The 11,413-nt window shown below is 46.6% G+C and overlaps 1 protein-coding gene across 1 annotated transcript; it reads left to right on the top strand.

Moving 5' to 3' along the window:
* The first annotated feature begins 7,395 nt into the window (after positions 1-7,395).
* Positions 7,396-8,788, top strand: Znf239 (zinc finger protein 239). The gene has a single exon (XM_048336250.1). The coding sequence runs from the start codon at positions 7,530-7,532 to the stop codon at positions 8,634-8,636; it is 1,107 nt and encodes a 368-aa protein (XP_048192207.1). The 5' UTR covers positions 7,396-7,529; the 3' UTR covers positions 8,637-8,788.
* Positions 8,789-11,413: the final 2,625 nt, after the last annotated feature.

Here is an 11,413-nt window from a genome sequence, read left to right as displayed (position 1 = left end):
ACCACTTCCGGTTTTCTCACGGACTTTCCGGCCTGGAATGGCTTTGAACTGCAGCCTCCTGAGTAGCTAGGATTGGCTTGAGCCATAAGTGCCCGGCCTCTGATTACTTTTAAAGATAAAAAACTTATGATGGTATTTACAACCCATTCCCCGCCAGTGACATTTTACAAAAAAAAAAAAAAAAAAAAGTCCCTTGATGTTTTTTTTACGTCTCTCAGTGTAACCATAACTTAATACACTTCTCCCCTAAGCCAGTGTTCAGCCCAAAGCAGCTCAAACGGAGACCGCCCCCTCCGCCGGAAGTGGGCGTGTCTGGCGCGCCGCCGCCTGCTGGGACTTGTAGTTCGGGCCTGGCGGAGGACGCGGGTCGGAGTCGGGATCCCCGCGTCCCTCCACAGGCCTCCACGTGGGAGGTGAGGTGGGCGGGGCGGCCCCGGTACGCTGCCCGTGGACCGAGACCCTGGACGCCAGTGCGGAGCTGTCGCACTGTGCCACCCGCGCGTGGGCGAGCGCCGCGTCCCCGCGCAGGGCCACGGGCTGTACGCTGACCACTCCCTCCCGCCCCGAGGCCGCGGCTCCGGGCGGCCCCTCCCCCCCCGCCCCGTTGCCAGGGACCGGTCCGGCTCCGCGGCTTTCGGTGGTGTTCCGTGACCCCGAGGGGCTCCAGAGAGGAATCCCCGAGAGGGAGCGAGGCCTCGGCACACGCTGCACCGAGGCCCTGTGCCCCAGACACGAAACCGGGGGGTCCTGAGGTGTCACGGGGCGGCCCAGAGCTTGAGGGTGGACGCGGGCACGGCCTGCGGGGCCCTGCAGCTGCCGGCCAAGCTCGGGATGCTCTCCTGGGATCAGGATCGCCCTGCAGGGGCCGGGTGACTCACGGGGTGCTGCGGGGTGGGGTGCGCCTCGCAGGGGCCGTGACCCATGGCCTTGCTGGACTGCAGCCCATGGCACCTATGGATTTAATTTTCATGGCTTCTTTCTTTCTCCTCCACCTTTCCAGGAATCTGCCCTTCCCAGAGGATGTGGCCAAGGGCCAGGTGAGTTGGGGTTTCCTTCTCCAAAATCAGACACCGCCCTCCTTTCTTGGGACAGGACCAGGACATCAACATGAATGGAGTACCTGTCTTGTGTCAGACCTTGTGTTTTTCGTGTGTGGTGTTTTCTCTTGCTTCATCAAGCTTCATTGTGAGACACATGGGCATGACTCCCTGGCCATGAAGATGCTGTGTAACTTGTTTGTGCCAGGTCATGCAAGCCACTCAGGAGTCTGAGATATGAAGATGGTGGTTGGAAGCCAGACCCAGGAAATTCCATGAGAGAAAGTCTTATCTTCAGCTAACCACCACAAAGCTGGAATCTGTGGCTCAAGTAAAGGAGTGTCAATCTTCAGTGAAAATGCAACAGCATTCAGCATTCAGCATTGATTTCAAGCCTCAGTACTGGCACAAAATTATTATTTTTTGCCAGTCTTGGGGCTTGAGACTCAGGGCCTGAGCACTGTTCCTGGGTTCTTTTTGCTCAAAACTAGCACTCTACCTCTTGAGCCACTGTGCCACTTCTGGCCTTTTTGGTGCTGAGGAATCTTCTGGCTTTTTCTATTTATGTGGTTCTGAGGAATTGAACCCAGGCCTTCATCCATGGTAGGCAAGCACTCTACCACTAAGCCACATTCCCAGTCCTGTATGTTTTTTTTGGGGGGGGGGGTTGGGGGAGAGGGGGACATTTCCGGGGCTTGAACTCTGGGCCTGGGTGCAAAAGAAGCTCAAGGCCAGCACTCTACCACTTAAGCCACAGCACCACTTCCAACTTTTTTGAAGAATTTATTAGAGAGAAGACTCTCACGGAGTTTCCTGCCCAGGCTGGCTTTGAATTGTGATCCTCAGATCTCAGCCTCCTAAGTAGCAAGGATTACAGGTGTGAGCCACCAGCACCCAGCTCAAGAGTACATTTCTTTTTTGGACAATGTCACCCCTTCCCTCATGCTCTCCCAGTTTTTCCCTCCTGTCCCCACTCACAAATTGATTAGATCATTTTCAACAGTGTCTAGTGGAACCACTGTTGCTTTTGTTCACCCTCTGTCCCTCCATTTCTGTGTTCCCCCTTACCTTCCCAAAGACAGATACATGAACAAACAAGACAAAAAGAAAAGAAAAATAATTGCTGTTTTGAGATAGGATCTCATTATGTACCCCCAGGTTGGCTTCAAATTTGTGTTCCAGGAGCTTCAGACTCCCAAGTGCTATGATTACAAATGTATGGTGCTACACTATACTGTTAATATTTAACATTTTATTTTCCTTGTACTTTCTTTCTATATTGGTTTTCTTTCTTTCTCTTTTTGTTTTTTTGCCAGTCCTGGGGTGTGAACTCAGGGCCTCAGCACTGTCCCTGAGCTTCTTTTGCTCAAGGCTAGCACTCTACCACTTGAGCCACAGTGCCACTTCTGGCCTTATCTATATATGTGATGCTCAGGAATTGAAGCCAGGGCTTCATGCATGCTAGGCAAGGACTCTACCACTAAGTCACATTCCCAGCCCTGCTATATTGGATTTTGAATTCAGGGTGTTATGCTCTGTTACCCCTCTAGCCCTTTTTGTTTTTATTTTTTACACAGGGTACTACTTTTTTTTGCCTGGAATAGCTAGACTGAAATACCTCCTACATGCCTGAGATCACAAGTAAGCAACCCACACTACCACATACCTGGGATAGACATGAACCACATGCTGGGCTAAGATTTGTATTTCCTGTTGACTTTTTCAGATTACATATGATAATATAACTTTTTTATATAACCTGCCCCAATATGTCCAGCCTCCCAAGTCTATATCAGAAATTCAATGTTCAGTGCTTATATTCCTTTGACCATAATTATGGTTCCCAGTAGAGTCAAGTAATACACCGTGGTTATAGTTCCTCATTCTTGCTCCCATAGTTAATATTTGCTTTTTAAAAACAAGCCAGGCTTATTTTTATGCTTGTAATCCTAGTTACTCAGGATGCTAAGATCTGGGGATTGCAGTTTGAGGTCAGCCTGGAGAGGGAAGTCCATGAAACTCTTATCTCCAAATAACCACCAAAAAGCTGGAAGTGGAACTGTGGCACAAGTGGTAGAGCACTAGCCTTGAAAAAAACATCTCTGAGGCAGTGCCCAAACTCCAACCTGCATTATTAAAAAAAAAAACAAGTTTTAGGAAGACTTTTATTCCATACTGATACAGTACAATTTTGGTTAATTTTCTTTTATGTACTAACAATTGATTTACATATATCTGTATGTATTTATAAATATATATATAATCTTTAGTTGTACAGTGGGGCTTCAATTCAATATGTCAATTCATGAGTACAATGTAATTGTGTATTTTAAAATTTTTAGTGTTATTATAAAAGTGATGTACAGAGGATTTATGGTTGCATAAATTTGACAAAGAGGTATCTGTTGTGGGTACCAGCACTAAGGCTTGAATTCAGGGACTCATACCCCTTGTTTGGCTTTTTCACTCAAGGCTAGCCCTATGCCACTTTACCCACAGCTCCATTTCTGGCTTTTTGCTTTTTCATTGGAGATAAGAGTCTCACAGACTTTCCTACCCAATCTGGCTTCAAACCATGACTTTGAGATCTCAGCCTTCTGAGTAGCTAGGATTTATAGGCAGAAGCCACCAGGCACCAGTCCTGAATTATGTATTTTATTGTTACTTCATGTATCATCTTTTCCATAACTTATTTCTACAGCCCTTTTCTGGGTGATTTATTTTAGTAATTGAAATCCTTCATGTCTTCTTATTAAAATGGTTGTCGGACTACATATAGCATTCTATTTTCACTTTACCTCTAGAATTTCCTATATTATCTCCTATCCATTTGTAGTTTCCTGTCCATAAAATCCACACTTATGTGTATACAACTTCACTGTCCTATCTGAATTGTTTTATGAATTTGGTGTGTGTGTGTGTGTGTGTGTGTGTGTGTACACACACGGTGGTTCTGGGGCTTGAACCCAAGGCCTACGCACCATCCCTTAGCTTTTCCACTCAAAGACAACAGTACCACTTGAACCCAGCTACACAATGGCATTTTGGTGGTTAATGGAGATAAGAATCATAGACTTGGCTGGGCACCTGTGGCTCATGCCTATAAGCCTAGCTACTTAGGAGGCCGAGATCTGAGGATCACGGTTCAAAGCCAGCCCAAGGAGGAAAGTCTGAGACTCTTATCTCCAATTAACCACCTGAAAACTGGAAGTGGTGTTGTAAGCTCAAGTGGTAGAGTGCTAGCCATGAGCTGAAGAGCTTAGGGACAGCACCCAGACTCAGAGTTGAAGCTCCACAGACAAAAAAAAAAAAAAAAGCCTCAGACTTTTTTTCTGCCTAGGGTGGCTTCAAGCCTCAATCCTCATATCTCCTCAATTGCTAGGATTCTTATTGAGAGACGGTGACACCTCCTGTGTTTTATTTCATGAGGTCCTGGGGTCTAGTGGTTTGTGCTTTGGCTGTGGGACATTTCACATACTGGTTGTTCTTTTTTTCTTTTTGGTCCAAGACTAGAACTGGAACTCAGTGCCTGATGCTTTGGCTCCCTGACTTGCACTCCACCCACTGAGCCACACTTCCAACCTGTGTGTTCTGCTTTTACATACACTGAATCTTGAGTTTTCTAAAAACATCTTTTTGTGTGTTATTTCTTGGATCATTTTCTGTCACTCTAGCCTATCTTTACTATTCTCATACTCCCAGTAAATGGGTGTCTACTTTCTTTGTGTGTATGGTACTTGGGATTCAATTTGGTGCCTCATGCTTACAGGGCAGCATTCTGCCTCTTGAGTCACACCCCCCAACCAAGCTTTTTTTAATTGTCATACCATATTAATCTCACTCTTCACCTAAACATTTTCATTTTGCTATGCAACCAAGTTAGATTAGGCCTTAGAATAAGATGGCCTGATACTTCACTGTAGGAAAAGTCTTTTTTTAATTTATTTTATTTTTTTTCCAGTCCTGGGCCTTGGACTCAGGGCCTGAGCACTGTCCCTGGCTTCTTTTTGCTCAAGGCTAGCACTCTGCCACTTGAGTCACAGCGCCACTTCTGGCCATTTTCTGTATATGTGGTGCTGGGGAATCGAACCCAGGGCTTCAAGTATACGAGGCAAGCGATCTTGCCACTAGGCCATATCCCCAGCCCCGGAAAAGTCTTTTGTACAGGTCCTGAGGCTTGAATGTATATACATTATACATTTTACACACACACACACACGCCTGGCACTGGTGGCTCACACCTGTAATCTTAGCTACTGAGGAGGTTGAGATCTGGGGATCCAGGTTTGAAGCCAGCCCAGGCAGCAAAGTCTATGAGACTCATCTCCATTTAGTCACCAAAAAGCATGAAGTGGATCTGTGGCTCAAGTAGTACAGCACCAGCCTTGAGTGAAAAATGCCCAGGCCAAGTTTAAGCCTTGTACCCACACAAAAACAAAAGTTATAAAACAGTGGGTATAAGGAGTATAGCTTAGTAGCAGAATGCTTGTCTAGTCTTCAAGTTCAAGTTCCTGGTAGGTTCAGTCCACATCCACCCATGGACACACCAAGAGTGCATAAGGGTTCCTTTTTTCCCAGCATCCTTAGCATTTGTTGTCCTTTTGAGGATTGCCATTCTGAGGTAAAATATAATCTTATTGTACTTTTGATGTGCATTTCCTTATGGCTAAGGATGATGAACATTTCATGTATCTATGAGTCTTTGTATTTCTTCTGAGAACTGTTCATTTGGCCATTTATTATTTGTTTTTTGCTATTTAATGTCTTGACCTATTTGTACACTCTGAATATTAATCCCTTATTTGTTGACTATCTGACAAACATTTTCTATATATTCCATGGGTTGTCTTTTGTTTTTGTTTTCTTGTACAATACTTTTTTGATTTGATGCAATCCTATTTCTCAATTCTCTTTTTTTGGATGCCAGGCTTGGGGGAGGGAGGGTAAATTTAGGGCCTGGGTACTATCCCTTAACTTTTTCAGTTCAAGACTGAGACAGTGGGCTGGGAATATGGCCTAGTGGTAAAGTGCTCGCCTTGTATACAGGAAGCCCTGGGTTCGATTCCTCAGCACCACATATATAGAAAAAAGCCAGAAGTGGAGCTGTGACTCAAAAGGTAGAGTACTAGCCTTGAGCAAAAATAAGCCAGGGACAGTGTTCAGGCCCTGAGTCCATGCCTCAGGACTGGCAACAAAAACAAAAACAAACAAAAAAGACTGACAGTAACCCTGGCTTTTTTACTGATTAATTGGAGATAAGAATCTCATGGGCATTCCTGCCCTGGTTGGCTCTGACCCATGATCCTCAGATCTCGGCCTCCTGAATAGAAAGGATAAGAGGTGTGAGCCACTCACACCCAGCATATTTGTTAATATTTGTTGTTCTTTTTTGGGTAATTGTAATCCCATGCAGAAAGTAATTACTGTGCCTATAACTTCCAAAGTTTTCTCTCTATGGACTATCAGTCTATTTTGTCTCCATGTCTCACCTTTTTTTATTCAGAAATCTTAGCAAGCTGGAGCTGGCGACTCATGCCTATAATCCTAGCTAGTCAGGAGGCTGCGATCTGAGGATCTCAGCCAGCCAAGGCAGGAAAGTCTATGAGATTCTTATTTGCAACTAACCACCAAAAAGCTATAAGTAGTGAGGTATTTCAAGTGGTAGAGCAGCCTCGCGCAGAAAACTAAAGAGCAGCACCCAGACCCTGAGTTCAAGCCTCAGGAGTGGCACACACACACATACCAAAAAGGAAAAAAGAAAATCAGAGAACTGTCTGTCTTTTGAACATAGGTCTTCTTTCTCCTGATGTTGACTTAAAAGAGATGACTCCAAGGACAAGCCACAGCTGTGCTAGTTGCCAGGTGTTTAGGTCTCAGGCACTCCTGTTCTAAAATCTTAAAATCTGCCTTTTTCTTATAACTGAATTGTTTCCTAGGAAGGAGGTGAATGGAAATTCTATGGAGATTCTTGAAGACAAAGAGCATAAGCACTTCACATATGTGCTTTCCTGGTCCTAGCTTTGGAAGAGACTATAGCGCCTCAGTCCTAAGGCGGGACTGCACTGTGAATCTTCAAGGGGAACTAAACAGGGACCCTGAACTAGATCTTGTCAAAAGAGGAGAAAAGCCAGGTGCCAGTGGCTCTACCTGGAATTCTAGCAACTCAGGAGGCTGTGATCTAAAAATCATGGTTCCAAGCCAGCCCGAACAGGAAAGTTTGTGACTCCTATTTCCAGTTAACCAGTAAAAGCTGAAAGTGGAGCTGTGGTTCAAGTAGTAGAACACGAGGGGGGAAAAAGCCAGCTCAGGGACAGCATCCAGGACCTAGGTAGCCCCAGAACTGGCACCAAGAAAAAAAGTAGAGAAGAAACACCAACAGCGTGGTAACTCTTCAAAGTGATTTCACAAATACTGAAAGTGAAAAACATACTTGTCTTTGAGAAGTCTAAGGCCAAATGGCCATACGAGACTCCTCTGTGGAGTTCTGTAAGAATGAGTCTCAGAAGCACAAAGGCCCCTGGAAATGCAGAGAGCACTGACCGAAGAGTATCAGTGAGAGGAGAAAGTCCTCTCAAGGCCCATTTTTCAGACAAGCCTCACCTTGACCTTGCGTGTGACATGGCTGAGGCTGATGTTGGGCTGCGGGGGCTCCAAAAGGCAGCAGGCAGGGCTGGCCAGTTGAAAGTTTCTCTGCAGAGCCTTGACTGTCACTGTCAAGACATTTGCAAAGGGAAGCCTGAATGTGCGAGCCAAGGGTGTCACAGTGCCCACGCCGAGGGGTCATCCTGTGGGCCTGAACACTGTGAAGACAGACTCCATCCCAAGGACACTGTCCACACTGCAGAGAAACCTTGCAAACGCGATGGGCCCTGCAGTCAGAACTCAGAGCCACATCATCAAAGAGACCACATGGACCAGAAACCTTACAAGTGTGAGCAGTGTGGGAAAGGCTTCACACGCAGCTCCAGCCTGCTCACCCACCACGCCACCCACATGGACGAGAAACCTTACAAGTGTGACAGGTGTGGGAAAGGCTTCACACGGAGCTCCAGCCTGCTCATCCACCACGCAGTCCATACAGGAGAGAAGCCCCACAAGTGTGACAAGTGCGGGAAGGGCTTCAGCCAGAACTCCAAACTGCACATCCACCAGCGAGTGCACACAGGTGAGAAGCCCTACGCGTGTGGGGAGTGTGGCATGAGCTTCAGTCAGCGCTCAAACCTGCACATCCACCAGCGAGTGCACACGGGAGAGAGGCCCTACAAGTGTGGGGAGTGTGGAAAGGGCTTCAGCCAGAGCTCAAACCTGCACATCCATCGGTGCATCCACACGGGTGAGAAGCCCTACCAGTGCTATGAGTGTGGGAAGGGCTTCAGCCAGAGCTCAGACCTGCGCATTCACCTGCGTGTGCACACCGGGGAGAAGCCCTACCATTGCGGCCGCTGTGGGAAGGGCTTCAGCCAGAGCTCCAAGCTTCTCATCCACCAGCGTGTGCACACGGGCGAGAAACCCTATGAGTGCGGGGCATGTGGGAAGGGCTTCAGCCAGAGCTCCAACCTCCATATCCACCAGCGCGTGCATGGCAAGGACCCTCGCTGAAGACACGCTCAGGCCTTCAGGCAGTATTGTGAAGGCGGGCACCAGTGGTTCACACCTGTAATCCCAGCTATTCAGGAGGCTGCGGTCTGAAGATTGCAGTCCAAAAACCCAGGCAGGAAAATCTGTGGGACTCTTATCTCCATTAAACTACCTTAAAAGGCAGAAATGAATGTTCAAATGGTAGAGCACTAGTCTTCAGCAAAAAAAAAAAACTCAAGGACAGCACCCAGGCCCTGAGTTCAAGCCCCAGAATCAACATACACACACACAGCTGAGGAGGTAGCTAGGTATAAGTGTGCCTAGCATGTACAAGGCCCTGAGTTCAATCTCTTGCACTGCCAGTTCTGGAGACTGAACTCCAGGCCTGGGCACTGTGCCTGAGTCTTTTTTTATTCAAGGCTAGCACTCTACCACTTGAGCCACAGCTCCACTTCTGGCTTTTTTGGTGCTATACTGGAGATACAAGTCTCACAGACTTTTCTGCCTGGACTGACTTCAAACCATGATCCTCAGATCAAAGACTCCTAAGAAGTTAGGAGGATGAGCCACTGGCACTCGGTTTAAGTTGATATTTCTGACCTCAACTCTTATATTCTGCAAAAGAGATAGACAGTAAGGGATACTGAGATACATTCCCTCCGAGTGAAAAATCATGTAAAGCATTTGAATACCAAGCACTTTGTTATGCTGTTCAATGATGGATTGGTCTAGATCTTTCTGTGGGTATAGTAAAAATATCTGTTCACTGTAATTCAGCCAGTGTTATTAGAAATACATTTGCTACCCAGCATTTTAACTGAAAGAACTTTGTTTTTGTCCAAGCAGGACATGTTCCTTTTATTCACATTCCCTTGAATAATTAGAACTCGTTGTTCTTCAATTGACGTGCCTTGTGTTTGTTGGGAAAATGGAGGAGAACGGAAAAGGAATAGGCCGGACTTGATCATCAACAGGCGAGGACTGTTTATTGAGGAACAATGAGGGGCACAGACCTTCCTGCGGCTTTGGAGGTTGTACAGGTTTGCAAGGAGGTGAATTTGGGACCAGGCTTATATGGGGTCTGAGCAAGGAGGCAAGTTATTGAAAGTGCCACTAGGTCTAGGAAGTTGGGGGGTTTTCCCTTTGGCCCACAAAGGGTTGTTTACAGTTGGGCCTAGGTGAAATGTCCTGCCTGCATATCAAAGCAGATTCCCATATTGAGGTGTAATTCTTGAGTATCCTTTAAACCATGGTTGTAGGCCAGGGAATCTCAGCTGTTGGATGCAAAAATGTGAATCAGCCAGCACTTGTGGCTCACGCCTGTAATCCTAACTACTTAAGATGCCAGGCTGGGAATATACCCTAGTGACAAGAGTGCTTACCTCAAGATGCCAAGATGGCATTACTAAATTTAGTATTCTTATTTCACACTAGTCTCTCTGTCTCTCTCAGCACCTGGGTGTTGTCCCTTAGCTACTCTGCTCAAGACTAGCACTCTATCTCATAAGCTCCAGCTCCACCCAAAGGCTCTCCTGGTGCTAAATTGGAGATAAAAGTGTCACACACTATCTTCCAGGACCAGCTTAGAACCTTGACCCTCAGCTCTCAGCCTCCAGAGTATATCTAGAATCTCAGGTGTGAAGCCCCCCAACTTTGCTTCATCGAATACTTATTTGTTTTTAATTTTAAAATTTATTTTATTCATTGCCAGTCCTGGGGCAACTCAAGGCCTGAGCACCGTCCCTGGCTTCTTTTTGCTCAAGGCTAGCGCTCTACCACTTGAGCCACAGTGCCACTTTTCTGTTTATGTGGTGCTGAGGAATCAAACCCAGGGCCTCATGCATGCTATGCAAGCACTTGACCGCTAAGCCATGTTCTTAACCCCACCGGATATTTCTATACATCCAGAAGTCCACATACTGCATCTCTTTGAACTAAGTGTTTAAATCAGATTTGTTCCTAGAGAGCCTAAGGACACAACAGAGGAGAGCCCTCTGAGTAAGACTGTGCCAGGTGCTGATGGCTCAGCCTACAATCCTATCACTCAGACCAAGATCTGAGAATCCTGGCATACCAGGCAGGAAAGTCAATGAGATTCTGATTTCCAAAATGCTGAAAACGGAGCTGTGGCTCAAGCAGTAGAGCACTATCACTGAGCCAAAAAGCTCACAGTTACCATGCTCTGAATTCAAGTTTCAGGAGTAACACACACAACAGTAACAAAACAACTACTGTTTGGGGAGACAAGGACTCTCATAAGGGTGCTAGCTACTCACAAGGCTGAGATTTGAGGGTTGCAAGTTTGAAACTAGCCAGGGCAGGAAAGTCCAAGAACAGAAAATGCAAGTGAGACAAAATGGGGATGGAATCTCCAGTCTCCAAGAGAAGACATTGCAGCTAAGCTTTCCCTATGCCCTTGGATCCCACCCCAATCAAGATCATGGAATTTCAAAAGTTGGGATTTTTGAGTACTATGCCCCTAAAGATTGGTGATAAGCTTCATTCCAAGTAAGGTGGGTCAACAGATCTTAAATTACCCACCCAAGCCAGTAAACCTGCCCACCGAATAGACCAGACAGCCCAAACCCCTTGAACTTCCAGCCAGGGATGGGTGGCTCAGGCTTGTAACCCTCCCTACTCAGGAGGCTGAGATCTGAGGATCACAGTTCAAAGCCAGCCAGGTAAAAGTCTGCAACATCTGCGATTATCCAGGAAAAAGCTGAAAAGGCCCAGCTGGGTGGTGGCTCACACTTGCAATCCCAGCTACTCAGGAGGCTGGGACCTGAGGATCAAGGTTC

The sequence above is a fragment of the Perognathus longimembris genome, chromosome 2 (assembly GCF_023159225.1).
Source record: "Perognathus longimembris pacificus isolate PPM17 chromosome 2, ASM2315922v1, whole genome shotgun sequence".
In the NCBI taxonomy this organism is placed as follows: domain Eukaryota; kingdom Metazoa; phylum Chordata; class Mammalia; order Rodentia; family Heteromyidae; genus Perognathus; species Perognathus longimembris.
Note: the sequence above shows the minus strand (reverse complement) of the source record. Positions and strands in the feature narration are given on the sequence as shown.